This window comes from Salvia miltiorrhiza, chromosome 3 (genome assembly GCF_028751815.1).
Source record: "Salvia miltiorrhiza cultivar Shanhuang (shh) chromosome 3, IMPLAD_Smil_shh, whole genome shotgun sequence".
NCBI lineage: Eukaryota > Viridiplantae > Streptophyta > Magnoliopsida > Lamiales > Lamiaceae > Salvia > Salvia miltiorrhiza.
The window spans coordinates 49,283,344-49,301,964 of NC_080389.1; the positions used below are offsets into that span (position 1 = coordinate 49,283,344).

Sequence of the window (18,621 nt, forward strand, 5' to 3'; positions counted from 1 at the left end):
GTGTGCATTCAGGACGTCCAAGCTTTTCCGATGAATACTAACAATCTCCACTTTTCAAGAGACAAAAATACATGATGATATATAATTGATGATATTGAAAGAGAAGAAGATGATTTTGCTAAAGAACACTAACTTTAAAACTTACTTCTTTAGAGTAAAATTGCTAGAGTTTGTTTGAGTATTTCTATATTGCGTACATTTACAATTAATTCTAACACTATTTATAGACATTCATATGTTATGGGCATAATGGACTTTTCAGTTATGTGAGTGGAAAGTAAAATCGTCAACTTGGGTCTACCATGTTTTACGTTGAAGGATAACCTCATCAATTCAGACCCCCACGTGTATTGCATCAGATGGTGACGTCGTCTGACATAATATTTTTTTTAAATATTTAATAATAGATTTATGTTAAGCGCTTCCATGCAAAGCAAATGAAATGTTTATGCATATCTCAGTTGAAAATGACTTTTTTTGTTGTGTTGTGATCGTGCGCTTTCAGTGTTGTCTTTAATGATGAGCTCTGGATGAACCATTCAGATCTGATGGTATTTCGCTCGTTAACTTTGTTTTTGTACACGAACATTGCGTTTCTTTTGTCTTTATAGCCATGTTTTCTAGTTCAGATCTAACTAGGTCCGAGCAGAGCTCCATAGCCTTCAGGTATGCTCGTGTCGCTTATGCCTGCCACTCATAAAGTGCACGCGACGTGATCTAAGATTCTAAAAATATATAATTATGTGAGAATTGTAGTTAAATCAGTACAAATAAGGACGTAAGGAAGTCTTCTAACTCAAACATATACATTCCCTATCTCAGTTGAAATTAGTGCGTTGTAGCCTTTTCGTGCCTGTCTAATCTCTCTATTCATGACATAGTTAGTAGGATTTCTTGGCTTTGGAGTTTTCAATGTCGAAGGCGGTGCTCATGGCTGTCTAGCCTGCAGAATCCCTGATGCAACCTGTGGGAGTACAATCTACATTTAATACAACAAGAAGAATTCAATGTTCACCATTGCTTGAACTTTAAATTTCAAAAATCTATATACAGAAATTCATAGCAGGAATTTACCTTTGTAGGGGACTTACAAGTAAACTAATTATGAAATCCACCACAATTCTTGCACGCCATTCGTAGTCCACGCAAAGATAATTTGGTTTTGGAGTTGCTTTGTTGATCATCATGTCCCCTACACCCTACACTTCTTAGGTCTTCCAGCTGGTTTAGAATATCGAGTAGGCAAAATTGGAGGATTTTCAATGACAGGCCAAGCTTATATTCACGCAGTGGATTTAACCCAAACTTATAATATTCCATGACATTGAACTTATAGTAAAAATGATCAATATACGCCACATGATCCACTCTATTATATATGAAATATGCAGCTTAAAGCATGACAACATGGGATACTTGTTAACTCTCATGACTTACAAGAGAAGACCTTTCCAACAACATCAACTACGTGTGAATCATCATTATAATGTACCTCGAACTTCCCACCAATCGTACATAATCTCACATTATTCTCAATCTTAATAAGCTTCTTTTGAATGGTAGGACAAAGTGGATCAAATGCATCCATGGTTTTTTCAATTCCAGCATACAAATTATATATCCTAGTCATAATGCATGATGTCGTAATATCTTCTAGCATATCAATCAAGAGCTTATCTCTAGACTTCAAAATATGATTGTTAAACGTTTCACACACATTATTCTCAATAGTGTCGATCTTCGTGAAAGAGTTTATCTGAGCCTTATAGAAAGAAGAGGGCCCTCTGGTCACGAAATCATCAGCTACTTGTGCATTCACTATTCTCAACTCATTCAGACAACATTCATACTCAGTCTTCGATGTAGCTTCTGAAGTGTTCCAAAAAGGCACATTGAAGTTCGGCCCCAGGAAATGCTTTTTCCAATTCACGTATATGTGCCTTGCACAATATTTGTGCTCGCTATTCGGAGCGAGCCTTTCTATTCCATTAATCAATCCCTGAAAATGAATAAATTCCATTAGTATTCAGTATGGAAATGGTGGCACCACATGGATGAGAACAGTCGCTAATCTCAAGCTATTTATCCATGGAGAGAAATTATAACAAAATCAGTCTTATCCTCTCCATCAACAAACTTCAATGTTAGACTAACAAAATCAGTTTCATCCTCATCATCAACTTTTGCAAAAGTAAACCCGCAATTCTCTTTATCCTTGAATACATATTGACATACTCTCACACCCCAAATCAACAAACAACACCTCATTAATAAATGACTCTCGTACTTGAAAACATCATATTCAAGGATGTTCAAAAATATTTCTCCTATATATTGATTATTGCTAACAAAAACTCCATCATATGTACCATATCCTAAGCATAACCACGAGAGTTGACATTCTCTACAATAAACAATAAATAGGAATTTTAGAAGATGTCATGCACAAACACAAAAAAACAGAGAAAATTAAACAAAAATAGAAAAGTCCGCCATTGAACAATACATGTGAATAAGTGTATAGTTTATTGTCCTACTTTAATATATAGCAAAATTTATAATCATCCCATCACAACTAGAACATGCAACCAAAAGAAACCACCAGTGCAACTTATACCTTCATATTGACCAAGATATTATAACAAGATGCTTTTTTTTATGCATGTATTCTCAGCTCTTCCGATATAGACAATTGGGTTTCTATTAAATAAAACACAAAATGAGAAAATGAGGTAGGGAATTTCACACATATTTTCATCTTCAACCTCCTGATGTTTTCAAACTTATGTAAACGATTTTATTGATAAACAAAAAGATAAATTTTATTGAAATACCTTCTTGATGAGGAGAGAATGCAGTCGTAGTGTCGTCTTTAACCTCAACAACTAATAACTAGAGGGAATAGAAATATCTCAAAAGGCAGATGCAATTTCTAGATGAAAAGCAGCGGCGGAGAAACCCTTATTCCAGTACTCGTGTCCTACACGTGGAGGCGACAGAGAAGATGGTGAAGTGTAGAGGGCAAGATAGGGTTTTATACATAATGTGTGTTGAAGATATGTGTTTTGCCCTCTTTTTGTCTTAAGGGTTTGAAGAAACATAAGGTTGAGATGCATTTTCTATTGATATGGATTTTTTTTTATTTCACGTATATTGATAATATGATATTAGTTGGAACGCATCAATTATCGGTAGACAATTTATTTTTACGGTTCATAAATAAAAATAAAATAAAATGATGAGCATTATTTTGTAATTACCTTTATAATAAGATATTTTCAAAAAACAGTTTTTTTTTTTTTTGAGAAATCAAAAAACAGTTAAACTATAGCTAAAAATTGATATTTACCGAGAGAATAATGGTATTGTGCAGTTGTCCCCATGTGAGGGACACAGAAGTGATAAACAAATTGTCGAGAAGACCCCCAATCGCTTAAGGACACATCTGTCAATTCAAATAAACACAGGTGCATGAACGTAATTCTCAGGCTCACCGCTTACGTGGCACTCTGGGGATGCACCTCCGTCGCCCCCCACCCCCGCAAAACCCAAAAAGAAATAGAAGAAAAGTAAAAAAGGAAATTCCGCACTAGACAAAGCTGCGACGCCGCGGCCATATTTCCCGCAACCACCAGTCCACCACACTCTCCCTCACTCACTCGCTCAGCCACAACCTCGAATTACCAAAATAGCCCCCAATTCCGCCCGAATTCCCCACCCTACCGCTCGATCTGCTACCTCGCTTTCGCCGGAGAGCTAATCGTACAGTTCATCAGAATAGATGCCGGAATCTTGCGCCGCCCCGCCGGAGGAGACCGCAGTTAAGTCCCCGCTCGACAAGCCGCTCCACCAGCTCACGGAGGATGACATTGCTCAGGTGACTCGCGAAGACTGCCGCCGTTACCTCAAGGAGAAAGGTACCAAGTTCGGACTAATAATGGAACTGGAACGAACAATCAGGCGTGATTTTTATTTTATTTTTTTATATATTTTTTATTTTCCCGTTAATTTTTTGGCGCAGGAATGAGGAGACCTTCGTGGAACAAATCTCAGGCGATTCAGCAAGTGATAATGCTGAAGACACTCCTCGAAACAACGCCGGATTCGGACGCTGCTGGTGCGCGCAAGCGGCTTCGCATTTCGCGCCCTACCGATAGCAGCAGCAATGTTGCTCTGGAGAGTGTGCGTAATTCTTCTTCTGTGTTTATTTATATTTAATTAATTAATTGAATGTAATTTGAGGATGAAAGAATAAAAGATTATGTGCATGTTCTGCCTTGAATTGAGTGATTGTGAGGAATTAAATATATGTTTAATTCTGATTAACCTGTTTAATTTATTAATAATGCAGGTTCCCAGATCAACAACTGGTGATGCGGAGAATTCTTTATCCGCAGAGGAAACGACGCCGCATTCTGTGAAAGATCTCGACAAACCTGATTCTTCGGGAGGTTTCTCTAGCCGTTTCGCCGCCGCCAATGATGAATCTGCTCAACCTAGGTTATTACTAATTTACTCAATCTGAGTTATAATTCCACACAGAAGCAATTTTGTTTTTCAAATTCAGAAATTTACTTCCTAAATAAGTACCAAAGCTACATTTTTAATAAACCAGTGAATTAGTTGAGTCTTGTACTCTTTGTTTTTGTGTTGTTCTTTAAAAATCTAACAATCCTCCATATACGTAAAATTTCGTGAATAGCTTTGCCTTCCTGATGAAGAGGGTATTTTCTTTCTTCCAGAACCCCAGGGTCGATGAATATGCCTATAGGCCAAATGACAATATTCTACTGTGGCAAAGTGAATGTGTATGATGATATCCCTGCGGATAAGGTATTGAAGCTTTTGTTGCCCTACTTGGAGGTTATTGTCATTCTTCTGTTACTCGACTTTATGTAGTTTTATCCCTGGATACTACTATGCTGGTCTTTACCATAACTAACTGCTGTGTGTCTCAGGTACGAGCGTTAATGCATATTGCTGCAAGTCCTCTACAGTTTCCAGACGAACAGCCAGTTGATGGTGCTGCAGGAATGCAACCTTTACCATGCATCCCAAAAACTGTCAGCTCTGCTCGTCAGGATTCAGCTGTTCTTATCTTGCCAACTCTCCCAACAGGTACGGAGGCCTTTTTCCTGGTACTATTAGTTAATACTCCCTCCGTCCATGAAAGAACTTCTTAGGAGGGAGTGACACGAGTTTTAAGAAAAAAGGTTGTTGAGTGTATTGAGAGTGGTGAAAATGTGTTATAATTAATATTGAAAGTTGTGAAAAAGTGAAAAGTAAGTAAATATAAATGGTGGGGTATAGTCCAAAAATAGGTAGGAAGTGTTTTTGTGGACGTCCCAAAAAAGAAAGATAGGAAGTTCTTTCGTGGACGGAGGGAGTTGTATTCTTCATTTTTATGAGACTTCCTTCTTATTCTGCTTCAGTGCTTCTATCAAAATTTTGTGTGATAAGTGCTTGTGCGGTGTCTGTATGATCATATGCAAACTCATATTCAACACCCTGAAAGAGCAAACCTGAATATTGCTAGTTCTGATGCTGACTATTCTTACTCTATTATGCCATCTATACTGATTGTGATTGGTTCCAGGAATTCCTGGTAGAGTTTGGTCTGTGTGTGTTTGTCTTTTATATATAAATATATTTGAATTTCTCTCCAGTGTAACAGTTACCTCAATTGGATTTTTGAATTGCTTTTGCAGTGAAAATGAATGAAAGCACCCCACTGCCTGGAGAAGAAAATAAAATGCTTCGAGAAGAAACCCCTGGTAAGCAACTTTCCTTTTGACACTTCTGTGAGGGGACGTTTGGTTTGATGGATGTGATAAATAAGATTGATAGAATCGGAGGATGAATTAAATAATCAACCCAACTTTGGGTTGATAAATAATCATCCAATTGGATGATTAGAGGGCAGGCTGAATTATCCATCATGGGCCATATCATGCAAACCAAACATTTGATTAAGTTGAATTATTTTATCAATCATGCCTTATCACTCAAACCAAACACCTCTTGAAGTTCTTCTGGTATAGGATTGATTAGTTATAACAATAGCCATTCTGGTATTTCAAGTTATATTTATTGTAAAATGGCATTGGGAATACCTCAGTTTGCTTTATTTATTTGTGGCAAGATACATAAAGAGCTGTACAAATCCGAAGGGCCAATTATCAACTTCTCAATAATTAGTGCACGTTATCTCTTCTAGGAGAAATGATGCTGATAGCAATTGAATCTTCGATATGGCCTTCTTGTAACTGCTTCAGATGATTCTCTTTGGAGGGATGAATGATCTAGTTTCAATTATCCTTATAATATTCGGGGTTGAGTAGTATTGATTAAACAAAGTAAAATGGTTTATGCAAATTAGATAGATAGGGTAAGCATAATGGCTCATGTCTATAAGATAAAACAAAAGATTAGGGCAAACATAATACTGCATGCAGTGGTTAGCTGTTAATATCTTATCTTAACAAGTTGTATTAATACCTTGTCATATTTGGTCTAAGTTCAACTATATTTTGCTTTGAGAAAAATAATCTTATCATATTATAAGTGCTATAATATTCATATTGCTTTGCGTGAAACAGAAAATATTGAGATTTTGTAACATCAAATGCTCTCATTTTGGTTGCACTATTGTAACAGTTGCTCCATATTTAAACACATGTCTTCACTCTGCATCGTAGGACATTGTTGACATAAATCAGCTTCTTTGCTCTGAAACTTCTGCACAAAATAGCTTTATTTTACATCTCTTATATAATAATAAATCAGGTCTAGTGTGTATATGTAACCAAAGTCACAAAAGCTGGGAGCACATACTTTTTCCCATCAGGATCTTAATGATGTAAAGCAAGCAGGACTAGTTGTAACTTTTTCAATTTTTCTGTAAACGATGAGGGAGTAAAAAAAAGTAGAGATAGAACTGCAAAGGATGCATTGAGAATTACCACTTCTGAACTTCGCAATGCGTAAGATAATATTTGGGTCTTCTAGGCTTGCCCTGATTTTCACATAATCTGCATTTGTGCTTGCCCCAATGCAATAGTAAAAAGAAATGTCTGAAAAGTGAAAATATCTATAGAAACTAAAGCTATGAGCTATGAAAGAACTTAATGGCATAAGACTTCAGAAATTTTTATTCTGATGTATCTTCTCATCTTTAAATCAGTTGAAGGACCGTCAACCAGAAAAGCATCTGTACTGAGATACCTTGAGAAGAGAAAAGACAGGTACCCTGAATAATTTGACAAAAATAAGAAACCGTGGAAATTGTTTCTGGTTCTTGTTTGTTGTTTCCTCATATCTCTGTTAGGTGAAGGTTTAAGAGCAAGGGAAAGGCAGGAATTACCTCGTGTGCAAGCTTGGATGTTTATATTAACCATCAAATGGGTAATCAACTGCCAAGAATTGACACTTCGATAACCCAAATCAGAAAACCTTCTAACCCTACACGGTGCAGTTCAATGGAAAATGATTCAGTGAAGAAAGTTTGCCTTTCTACTGGTCTGAGTAACAAAGGTGAGATTATTACTTTTAGGACCATTTTAATTATATCTTACTTGGGCTTGTCTCGAAACATACATGTTTTCTTGCTGGCCATAATCATTGCCATAATGAATACGTATGAGTGGCCAAGATTTGATTTCCTTAAAACTAATGAAAAACCTAGTAGAAAAGCATGAAACCCTTGTGATATTCAATCCAATTTTCTGTCACCTAATTAAATGTTAGATAAGCTGATTTATTTAATATTATATCCAGTTCTCTCATCTCTGACATGTAAGTAAATGTATCATAGCAAAATGTCTGTAAAGATCCAGAATGATCATCTCATTGGATTACTTTTTATTAGCAACATTCTCATTGGGCAATTTGTTGGAAGAGTTGAATTGTGCTGCAGTGAACATTTGACAAGTTTCGCATTCTTGACGTGTACTGGAAAGATTTCTGCTGCAACTTGCTTATCCCTCAGAAATTTCTCAGTCTAGAGAACATCTTTTATTCACTTCCGACTTCCACCCAATGCGAAAAACACCTACTGGCTTGTTATCACGTGGCTGTTCTCTTTAGATGTTAAATTTTGCATAGCTTGCCTCGCCTTCTCGTTTATGTTCTTTGTTCACGAGTGTGTTGCTACCTTTTCTTTCTTTATTTTTTCGGGACGGGAAAGAACTAAGAAACTATAAAGGTGAAGGAGGACTAACTAACTACTACGTTGCAGGTGTATAGGTGGAGTGCGCGAGCCTTGTTGAATTTTTGTACCATGCGATTATGTAGGGTCGAATTCATTCTTCGTGTTGTCCAAATTTGGTGGTGGGCGCAACTGTCTCATCCATTATTGTTCCCCCCTTGGTTAATTGACTATCTGATCCCTCTCATGTATGCTCTTACCATCTTGTGTCGATTAGGTTCAATCATCCCCTTTGTTCAATTGACACTTAAAACAGTATCTGTCAAATTCATGGGATGTGGACGATCTTTCAAAATGGAGTTGTTGACTACCTTTATCTCTAGTCAATCCCATCATTACTTATCTTCGACAGATTCATGACTTTCTTTGAATATAATACCAATACGGAAAACGTAGGCAAATGTAGTTTATGTTATAATGGTTAGGATTTTCTTTTAAAATACCATTACTTGCATCTTCCCACATTGCGACAAACAAGACGAGAAATCACAATAGCTGATAGGTTATCCATGCTGCCAGTCTCAAAGGCACGGCGGATTATACGTTCGGGCAACGACGATGATGATGCCTTATTGTGAAGAAGACGACATACATCTTTTGGTGTCAATGTTTCGAATACGCCGTCAGATGCAACCACCAGATAGCTGTTTTCAGGGGTGAAAGCCCTCCAACCGGTGACTTCGGCTTCAGCTGTAACCCCATATCTATTTGCAAAAGGTTCAACTTCTAGGGTCTAGACAAAACCTAATCAAGAAATTGAGAGCAGAACAAGTATGCATACCTTTTGAGGTAGATATCACCAATGGCTCTGGACAGAGCTAATATACCATTCACACGAGGGACGGCGTATCGAGTAATGAAGCCACCGGCTGCTTCAATTCTGGCCTTCTCATCTGCTCTATCTGGATGATGGTCTCTTGTTAATTCCTCCACATAAACGTCTTTCGACGAATCCCCTATGTGATGACGACAAAGTTTGAGCACTCATTTTAAGCATTTCGAAAATTCATTTTAAAATGGTGTATTCAGACCTTTTGTAAAGCACAGGAGAGCTTTTGAATCCCCAACATTAGCAACGAGAAGTTGACCCTCGAATAGAAGAGCAATAGTGCCGGTAGACCCGGAAACATAACCTTTATCCACAGCTTGCTGGAGATGGGAAAAGGAACTTCATACAAGCAATCAGCTTTAACAAAGAGGTTATAGTGAATGGGCAAGTGGGTGCATACTTTTGAGAATTCTGAATCGATATCTTTGATCGTTCTCAACAGTGCTTCTTCTAAATCTGAACGAAGCGAGCGACGATCAATCACTGCTGGCATCCTTCGCAGCCTGCACTAATATCAAGAGGACTGGATAGAATTGGGAAGTGGGTGATGCATATAGTATTGAATTATCACATATGATGGTGCTCATCTCTGACCAGATTGATCACTAGTGCAGATTTGGGAGCTGATTCTTGAAATGAGGCTAACCAAGAAATTTCAGCATCAAGCCAACCACCTACAACCATGCATGCTAATATACAGATTTTCTTCCATATAAGCTTATAAAACTTACTTGAGTCTTGTTATATTCCTCGTAGCTTGGAAGCACTCGCTTGTAAGCACCGAACACAACATTCATCAGAAAGTAACTGGATAGCATGGTGGAAGCCATTTCACTGGCTTCGTCGCCTCCATGGCCATCAAATATAGCTGCTATACCAATACTAGTCTCCACAGGCACCTCTTCACCTGCAATTGAACAAGTTTCAACAGATTCTAGTATAAGCCTAGTTGATCAAACTGAATTTGAATAAAAAAATGAAGAGCATAGCATCGGGAAGATACTTTATACGTAAAGAGACCATCATGATACATACCGGGATAGAAGAAGCCAGGGTCACCCGAAAATGGTAGCTCTAAATCAAGATTGCACACTACGCGATCTTCTTGATATTCTCTACGGCCTTGTAGCATGGCAAACTGGCAATTCTTGGTCGAGTTCGATGATTCAACAGAAGAGAACAGCCAAGGACACTCAGGTGAGTTTAAGACAGCACGAACTCCACCTTCTTCATATGCCATTATACAGGACAATGAGATCCCATGATTGGCATATGCTACTACCGTGCATAACAAACCTCTAATCGATGTAAATATTGCAAGCCATTTAATCATGAAATGCATCGACATTTCTGAGCTCCTGAGAATCTGAAAACAGGATTCTTCACCCTAAATTACAAGAGAAACGGAATAATCATGTTGCATAGAGATGTGACAGCAAAATATTATTAAAAACCCTTTTCCCGAATACTACTGGTATTGACATTTTCACAAACAGGTGATGTGCGAACTCAGCTCAGAAATTTCAGACGCAACTCACAAAGCACTTTGAAAGCAGTAATGATTTTTTTCTACGTATCACAATTTGATTTCCATCATGTTGGAGCAAAGCTGTTGATTCGCGATCTTGTATGATAAAACCCAATTATAATAAATTATTTCCAAATGAACGATCATTCAACCTGCGTGTCGGTTGTGCGAAAACAGAACAAATGCGGGATGCTGGTTACCGCTATTGCTCGTCGAAATTATTGATTCTTTTCACCTGCAAACACAAAAATATTTACAAGTCTGTATTTTTATGTGATGACGAAGCGGAAAACACTGTCCGATTCTGATGTATATTTTCTTGTCTCCACGACAGTGCCTGAAAATGAAAATCAAAGCATGTATAAAACTTGGTTGGAGGTTGATTAGATAAACATCTGAGATTGCGTTTGATGAGATCTAAGCTTGGTAGCTTGACCCGTGTTCGTGTTCGTGTTCGTCTCTATGAAAGCTCGCTCGAGCTTGATTACTATGTGATGAAAATTAATTCAATGCTCATTCTTCCTCTAAATATGGAATTGGTTCTTCAAATTAACATCCGTTGATTCAATACGGTTAGAATTTAGGAATTTCTCAATTATTCTGTATTACTCTTCATTTACGAAAATCAGAAGCTCAATTGTAAAGTAGGAACTAGAAAGATAAGGTGCATTCTATTTTATTCATAATTATCCTAAATTAAGTTATCAAATAAAATAAAATATACTTAACAAATGTGTGAGGACTGAGGAATATAACATACCATACCACCATTTGCACGGGCCTCCCGTGCAAATGCAATTTTAACCGAATATATTTGAATATTTATAAATATAATAAAAAAATAATTTTAATAAAATATTGAAAAAATAAAATAATTAAGAAGATTTGTAATAATAAAAATTCATATTATGAAAAGACATAAAAAAGATAAAAAATAAATTTATTCAAAAACAGATAGAGAAGAGAATTTTTATAAAATTTTACTTCCTCCGTCCCAACGAAAGCGGTGCGTATTTCCTTTTTGAGCCGTCCCAACGAAAGTGGTGCATTTCCTTTTTTGATAATAATTTTACACTACAAATAATGTGGCCCCATACACATTTACACACTTTTATACTATAATTTTATTCTTCTTAAATCTCATGCCGAAAAGAAGCGCATCACTTTCGTTGGGACGGAGGGAGCATAATTTTTATATTTTAAATCAAATAATTACATAAAAAATATATCAAACTAAAGTTCTTATCATGATCTTTAATTGATATGAATATTAAATATTTTATAATTAATCGACTTTCACAATTTAAAAAGAAATAAAATAAAAAACTATAAAGATAAAAAAAAGAAAATAAAAAGAAAAAATATATTTTACAAATAAACTTACAATTTTATTATAAAAATAAAATTATCACTCAATTTTGATATAAATTTAAAATTGAAATCTTAACCTTTTTTGTTTTTTTGAGAATTTGAAATCTTGACTTTTACTATAATTATGTCTACACGATATCAATATTTTGAAATACTTGTTAAAACTTGAGTGTGTCCTTTAAAGTTGGGATGCAAGGTGCCAAAATTATGAAATTCCATAAGAGGCACTTTTCCGGTTGCACCGTGCAACTGATTTCTGAATAACACTACTTCAACATATAAATGACACTTAAAGGTATGTTGAAGTAGTGTCATTTAAAAATGTTCAAGTGTTATTTCTCGAGTAAGTAGTGTCATTCTGACAACCAGTTACACAGGAGTATTTGTGATTCCGTAATTCCCAAATCCCTAATTGTCCGACTCGAATCCATCACTAGTATGCAAATTTACGACTCGACTCTATCACAAGTTTATGTGCTCTAGAGTTTTGGTAACAACAAAGAGAGAAGAGAAGTGCATCAACTTTGCACCTGATAATAAAATTATATTAACAAAAAATTTCCAAGTATACAAAATTCAGGCAAGTTAGGGAGAGAGAATCGAAGGGGAAGATGATACAAGGTTGTTTTGGCGCATTACAGAGAGAGAGAGGGAGAGGGAGAGAGAGAGAGAGAGGGGTATACACTGAAAGCTACAAGCTAACTTTTTTCTTTTCTTCAATAATTTAGTTCCACTTTCCCCAAACCTTAAGGTTCTTGGCTGTTGACACGGCTATGAAGCTCAAGCATCTCTTGATGATTGGGGTCCACGGAGAGCGCAGCTCGACAGTCACGCAGCGCCCCCATAACATCGCCAATGTGCTCGTGGAATGCAGCCCGCAGGTGAAGAAGGTGAAGATCCGCCTTGAAAGTAATCGCCCTCGACAGTTCAGCGATGGCTTCTTTCTCCTTGTGGTTGTCCATCAGAACTGCACGGGAACACACACACATTCCAATTTACCAAAGGGGCCAGCACTTTGAGAGAGATTATATGATTAGCCTATACTTATCTAACATGGGAAAACCCGGTGTTGAAAGGATTATCTAACCTGCCGCTCTGTATCGGTACGGGTAGACCCGAAGAGGATCTAGGCGGGTGACCATCTCAAGATCGGCCTTGGTTAGGTCGCGCTCGCAGTACTCTGACCGTTTTTCATAAGCAGACGCGTTGTTCCTTGCCTTCTCGATCAGCTTGGTCATCTCAGCATATGCTGCGTTCTTGTCGTTTCTAAGAAAGTGGACGCGGGCAAGGCCCTGGTGGGCCCGAGTATGCCGGATCTTGAGGGCATTGATGTAGCAGTCAGCCGCTGCATCAAGCTTCCCGCAATCAACGTACACGCTCCCAAGGTTGTTCAGCGCCTGCTCAGAATAGAACATTAGCAAAAGAAGTTGGTAAAATAGACAAACACTGCTGCTTGTGTTATAAAACAATCAAATGACATTTACTTTGGGTGATAGATTAGATTGACAATACATGTTATTTGAAGGATAAGACGATTAAACGAGCTCAAAAAAATTGCTCAGTCCATCATCAAGTACGTAACGGATTAGTCTATACTTCTTTTATATATCTATGCTATCACCCGAAGTAAACATAGCCTCAAGAGACACAAATAAGGAGAAAACAACAATGAAGAATTAAAACGGGGAAGAACAAAATCAAAATAAGCCAAAAGATATTAGGACATGCGATCAGAATTCGATAATTGGACAACCTAATGGGAAGTTTCTTTCATGTTAACAGCCAAGAAAACAACAACCATTTTCTCAAGTTGTAGCGACATTCGTGGCTAAACATATTCAAGTAGTCCAGGCTAATTTTTGTAATAACAAAACTGGTGCATGCTATTTGCAGCTACAATTAAATATGTTACCACAAAGCTGTGCCATAAGTGGGACTTCTCATATAAATTTAGTAGTAGCATTCAAGGTTTCGGTTTATAACCAAAAAGCAACTCAGCCAACTAGAATATTGTCAGTCTTGCCAAATTCCAAAGGGGAAAGGAATCATACCTGACCCTTGCGGAGTCTATCTGACGGGCACTTCAGAGCTTCTTCAAGAAGTGATACAACAGTGGATGAGCAAGATGGGTCCTGACAAGAGTCAGCTAAAGCATAAGCTTTCAGGAAAAAAGCTTCAAAAGATCTCTGGAGATTAATGGACTCCTCAGCTTTCCGTAGACCTTCTTCACAATGACCCGTATCATATAAGATCCACCCCTCATATACTAATCTTTCAGGTTCACCTGATGCATGCTCGCGAGCTAGCTGCAAACTCCTCATCGCTGCTTCAGGACAGTTTAATCTGATCATATATAGTATCGTTAGAAACTTAGAATTTGAATACATCAACCTACCAGTAAAATTTGATGCAAACTAACAAATTAGGTAAAAGAGCTTTTTGTAGCACACGAGTCCATTGTTTCAAACATGAGAGAGGATAACAAGACATGATTTTTTTACGGACTTAACCATAACAATCACAGTATTTAATGATGACAAAAACAAAAACATTAAATCTAAAGATGAATTATCAGAAGTATCCGCATCGGAAAAGTTACCTGAGGAGAAGTAAAGACTGCCTAAAGTATAAAACACCCTTTGCTGCATCAGACTCGAGCATCTGATAGATTACAGACAATGATCCAATATCATCGACTAAGGACCATGTATCATAAAGCTGTAGCCAGCAATCTGCAGTTGTCCAGCTCTCGACATGTTCACGCACAAGAATACGAAGTTGGGAAGCTGCAACTCGCCCACCAAACATCCTATAATCTGGAGAGAGTGTAAGAATCGCTTGCACATCACACAAAGCTGATTGGTAATCCTCAAGAGCAAGATAGAAACAGAAGCGCAGCTCCAAGCACTCTAATGCTAGTTTGAACCCAAGAACCCTGTTGATTTCTGCAAGGGCCGATTGAACATCCTGCTTTCTCATCAAAGAGGCAGCTCGATACATGTAGGGGTAAGTCAAGGTGGGGTCCATCTCAGTAGCTTTCTCGAGTTCTTCCCATCGTTTATCACCATCACAGTATAACGATCTCTCTTGATACATCCATCCCAGTGGCGTATAAGAGGATATGACAGAACTGATCTTCTCGTACGACTGTTTGCTATGCCCTCTCATATGATTTAACCTGGCTAACCCGAGAATGGAATAAACGTGCCCTTCACTCAAAGCAGCTTCAAACAGCATTTCTGCTTCATCGCATTCTTTTCTGAGAAGTCTAACACACCCCAATTGATGAAGGGCTATCATTTTCTGCCGTCTATTTCCAGCACAGTCTAACAACTGCTTAACAAAAAGAACCGTACTGTCTGAGGAGGGATTGGAATTCATGGAAACTTCTGCCAACAAGGAATATAGAGAAAAGGAGGCAGGTCCAACCATTATTGACCTTTGTTGCCTATCCAAACTGCACAACAGTTCGACTACCTGTTCATCATTCAGAGAGTCGGGGAGCTCGTGTAAAAACACTTGCAAACAAGAGGCAGCTAGTACGGGAGAATTCTGCTCGAGAGCAAATTCCATGAGTTCCACAGCATCTTGTCTGCACAAAACCAAAGAAGCAAGTTTCTGATCACAAGCATCCTTGAGGCTTTCACAGCAAAATCTGTTTGCAAATACCAAAATCTCCAACAAAAGACTGGGAGCCACTTCACTTAAACTCCCAGTTTTACTGAAATCGCTGATTATTCTCATTCCTGAAGCAGAAATGTTGTTTTCTGAAAGATCTATATCATCACAAATCGACTCTGTGAAGCACCCATTGAGCATCGCATGAAATGGAGTTGAAAGTCCAGCAATCTTGCACCTCTCACATGTTATTCTCTCATTGCCAATTTGAAAAGAAACAACACGTGGGAGATTAGTGTTGTTCAACATTCCAAGCGAGCTTGGAGTTTCAACAACAGGGAACTCAGACGCAATATCTATAGATCCAAACTCCTTAGCACATTTACCGCAAGAGGACAGCAAGTCAGATATTATATCTTCACCTTGCTTCTCATATTTCAACCAAGCACCAAAGACAAGTTTCTCATGAACCGTACTTGCCTTCAACCAAGCAGAGCGAAGGCTTCTTCGCATCAACTTTGATTCTCCAAGGCCTTTGAAGACCTGATACTGCAGCAAGTAAAGACTCGATCTTTCTGTAGGGTGACATGACTCAAGTTCTTCGTGAATTTCAGCTAGCACTTTAACATAATCAACAGGCTTATAGAACGGAAGAATTGAAGGTTCAGGAACCTTGATAAGGGATTCTCTACATACAATGTTAAATATTGTTCAGTATTCAATCACATCAAGCAGGAAGTAGCCTAATATACAACTAATTAGTCACACAATACACACACATGCTATTCTCTTCAAACAATGTTAAATCTTGTCCAATATTCAATCACATCAAGCAGGAAGCAGCTTAATACACAATCAATTAGTCACACACACACACACACAAATATGTTACTCCTTACGCACCCATGAAGAGTAGAAATGAAACAAGATAGGCTACTCACATTGAAGAAGGAGACTGCGGCCCGAATTTAGTGAGTTTGCCTCTTTCCACTTGGAGCCATGACTGAGGATTGATAGCACTGCGAAATGGTTCTTTACAGGACTCTGAAGGAAAAAGAGCCCTCATAGGACAAAAAATACTAAGAAGGTCCCAGATCTCCACAATAGCAATAAATAATTTACTCCCAAAATCTTGAAGAGTAAAGAAAAATGTTGGAGTACATATATATGTAGAAAGAAGACAACAATTCCTTCACATATCAGCCACTCTCTCTCCGGAAGCAACCAAAAATCAAACCTTTTCAACACAATTCAAATGACTTCAACAGTACCTAAAGTTGGGCTTTCCTACAATTCTAATTAAATCAAAAAATTAATAATAATAAAAGAAAACTCAAACCCTTTGAATTGAACTTCAGGAGGAAACCCTGAGCAGCATAAATAGACAACTGGAATCTGAAAAGATAAAAGAAAAAGAAATGACGTAAGATCTCTACCAGAAATGTAACCAAAACCACATTTTGCCCAACAAATCTCCTAAAATTATCAGAAAAATAACCAATCCACCAAACGGAGAGCAACTAAACCAAAACCAAGAACGGAACCGTCACTCTATTGGTCTCCATTTCAGAAAACCAAGAATCGGGAACTGAGCTGCCGCGTTTGGATCCAAGTGATGGGAGCGGAATCCAAAGGGAAAAACTACAGTCTTTCACTTTCTTTCTCTTCTCTCGTTTTGGTAAAAGAAAAGTTTATACTTTTTCCCCTCTCTCTCTCTCTCTCTCTCTCTTTTTCATTTTCTTCGTCTTCAAAAAAAATCCACTTATTTTATGTCCGTTGGGCAAAAGGCTGCAAATCTTACTGTATGAAAAAATTGAATAATGAATCTAGGACAACCAAAAAGAAAAATAATAAATCTAAAAAGTTTATAAACACCAATAGTGGATACTTTAGAAAAAAAAATTCCAAGATATATAATAAAAACAACATGAAATTTCCATATTTGTTATATGTATAAATTATTATATTCCGTTTATGGTACGTCACAATCGCATCATATTCCATTTAATTTTTGGAGTCAACAAATCAATTTACAATTCATAATTCATAGTTGGACTAATCATCGGTAAAATATTAAACTTTTATCAAATTCTAATTTTATATATAAATTTTAAAATTGAGTATAATAATTATTAAATTTTTATCTCATTCTAATTTTACATGCAAAATTTAAAAGATAGCGTGGTAATTACTAAACTTTTATCAAATTCTAATTTTACTTATAAACTTTAAAATGTATAATTACCGAACTATTAATTTAATTAATTTTTGCTACCAATATAATTGAGATTTTGGCCAAATTTAATGTTGATATGGCTAACTGAATAATCGTGGCATAATCGACGAGAAAATAAAACGATGTATGTGATAACACATTGCAACCATTATTCGAAATTATGCAAATTAAATTATTCGGCTAGTCATGTCAACGATAAATTTGGCCGAAATTTCAATTGATAGTAAAATCAAATTAAATCAATCGTTCAATAATTATAGCACTAATTTTTAAAATTTGTATGCAAAATTAAAATTTGATAAAAGTTCAGTAATTATCATGATACCTTTTAAACTTTTTACTCTACTTTAATTTTTTATGTTTGTATGTAAGAATTTGATGAAAAATTAAAATTTGGTGAGAAATCCATATTTCACATGCAATCACGGTTGTCCATAATTCCGAACAAATGATATAAGTTTCAGTTTACAGTTTTTTAAATTTAATACTTATATTAACGGCTGACTTTGATATTCATAAATTCGTAGTTCAAATTCGGAGTTCTTCATAATTCATAATTAGGGATTTAAGGTTCAAGTTAAAGTTTGTTAATTAAATGGAGTACTTAATTATACAAGCTGTTCGTTTTTATTTTGGTATGATAATGTGAAGATCGTAGACGAACATATTAATTTGTATACAGAAAAAGACAAAAATGAGCATACTTTAAAAGGGGGTAATCGAACTAAGTCGAACCGAATAATGAATGTTCAAATTTGGTTTATTTAGTATCGAGTTGAATCTCGAACTTTGTTCATAGAATACTTTTAGGCTCACGAGCTTAATGAAGCACA

General features: G+C 36.8%; 4 protein-coding genes across 7 annotated transcripts in view; 1 reads left to right on the top strand and 3 right to left on the bottom strand.

Moving 5' to 3' along the window:
• The window catches only part of LOC131016333 (uncharacterized), a 609,307-nt gene that overhangs the window by 370,758 nt on the left and 219,928 nt on the right, over positions 1 to 18,621 (bottom strand). The window lies entirely within an intron of this gene.
• On the top strand, positions 3,493 to 8,557 carry LOC131016321 (protein TIFY 4B-like). Of its 3 annotated transcripts, XM_057945005.1 has the most exons (9): positions 3,493 to 3,917; positions 4,022 to 4,182; positions 4,352 to 4,500; positions 4,743 to 4,833; positions 4,959 to 5,118; positions 5,709 to 5,774; positions 7,184 to 7,244; positions 7,334 to 7,533; positions 8,237 to 8,557. In XM_057945005.1, the coding sequence occupies exons 1-9, from the start codon at positions 3,782 to 3,784 to the stop codon at positions 8,242 to 8,244; spliced, it is 1,032 nt and encodes a 343-aa protein (XP_057800988.1). In that variant the 5' UTR covers positions 3,493 to 3,781; the 3' UTR covers positions 8,245 to 8,557. The 3 variants fall into 3 exon arrangements, with proteins under 3 accessions (XP_057800988.1, XP_057800989.1, XP_057800987.1); XM_057945006.1 differs by having other exon boundaries at positions 3,514 to 3,917; positions 7,328 to 8,557; XM_057945004.1 differs by lacking the exon at positions 8,237 to 8,557 and having other exon boundaries at positions 3,514 to 3,917; positions 7,334 to 7,904.
• Positions 8,600 to 11,246, bottom strand: LOC131016327 (probable protein phosphatase 2C 51). 2 transcript variants are annotated; one of them, XM_057945013.1, is made up of 7 exons: positions 10,716 to 11,246; positions 10,071 to 10,401; positions 9,767 to 9,942; positions 9,436 to 9,543; positions 9,238 to 9,355; positions 8,988 to 9,162; positions 8,600 to 8,910 (listed from the first exon to the last, which is right to left on the bottom strand). In XM_057945013.1, the coding sequence occupies exons 2-7, from the start codon at positions 10,381 to 10,383 to the stop codon at positions 8,652 to 8,654; spliced, it is 1,149 nt and encodes a 382-aa protein (XP_057800996.1). In that variant the 5' UTR covers positions 10,384 to 10,401; positions 10,716 to 11,246; the 3' UTR covers positions 8,600 to 8,651. The 2 variants fall into 2 exon arrangements, with proteins under 2 accessions (XP_057800996.1, XP_057800995.1); XM_057945012.1 differs by having other exon boundaries at positions 10,071 to 10,422; positions 10,716 to 11,240.
• LOC131016310 (ETO1-like protein 1) lies at positions 12,440 to 17,467 on the bottom strand. The gene is made up of 5 exons (XM_057944985.1): positions 16,494 to 17,467; positions 14,534 to 16,240; positions 13,986 to 14,277; positions 13,022 to 13,331; positions 12,440 to 12,901 (listed from the first exon to the last, which is right to left on the bottom strand). The coding sequence occupies exons 1-5, from the start codon at positions 16,616 to 16,618 to the stop codon at positions 12,681 to 12,683; spliced, it is 2,655 nt and encodes an 884-aa protein (XP_057800968.1). The 5' UTR covers positions 16,619 to 17,467; the 3' UTR covers positions 12,440 to 12,680.

What these genes read in the sequence shown, in the direction of transcription:
- LOC131016321 (XM_057945004.1), top strand. Translation starts at nt 3,782, where the DNA reads ATGCCGGAATCTTGCGCCGCCCCGCCGGAGGAGACCGCAGTTAAGTCC. An exon ending in GCAATGTTGCTCTGGAGAGT is followed by an intron (nt 4,183 to 4,351) that starts GTGCGTAATTCT and finishes TTAATAATGCAG; the next exon opens with GTTCCCAGATCAACAACTGG. An exon ending in GCTTCGAGAAGAAACCCCTG is followed by an intron (nt 5,775 to 7,183) that starts GTAAGCAACTTT and finishes TCTTTAAATCAG; the next exon opens with TTGAAGGACCGTCAACCAGA.
- LOC131016327 (XM_057945013.1), bottom strand. Translation starts at nt 10,383, where the DNA reads ATGTCGATGCATTTCATGATTAAATGGCTTGCAATATTTACATCGATT. An exon ending in TCGATTCAGAATTCTCAAAA is followed by an intron (nt 9,356 to 9,435) that starts GTATGCACCCAC and finishes TCCCATCTCCAG; the next exon opens with CAAGCTGTGGATAAAGGTTA. An exon ending in TCTCCTGTGCTTTACAAAAG is followed by an intron (nt 9,163 to 9,237) that starts GTCTGAATACAC and finishes GTCATCACATAG; the next exon opens with GGGATTCGTCGAAAGACGTT.
- LOC131016310 (XM_057944985.1), bottom strand. Translation starts at nt 16,618, where the DNA reads ATGAGGGCTCTTTTTCCTTCAGAGTCCTGTAAAGAACCATTTCGCAGT. An exon ending in CAGTCTTTACTTCTCCTCAG is followed by an intron (nt 14,278 to 14,533) that starts GTAACTTTTCCG and finishes ATATATGATCAG; the next exon opens with ATTAAACTGTCCTGAAGCAG. An exon ending in GTACCGATACAGAGCGGCAG is followed by an intron (nt 12,902 to 13,021) that starts GTTAGATAATCC and finishes GTTCCCGTGCAG; the next exon opens with TTCTGATGGACAACCACAAG.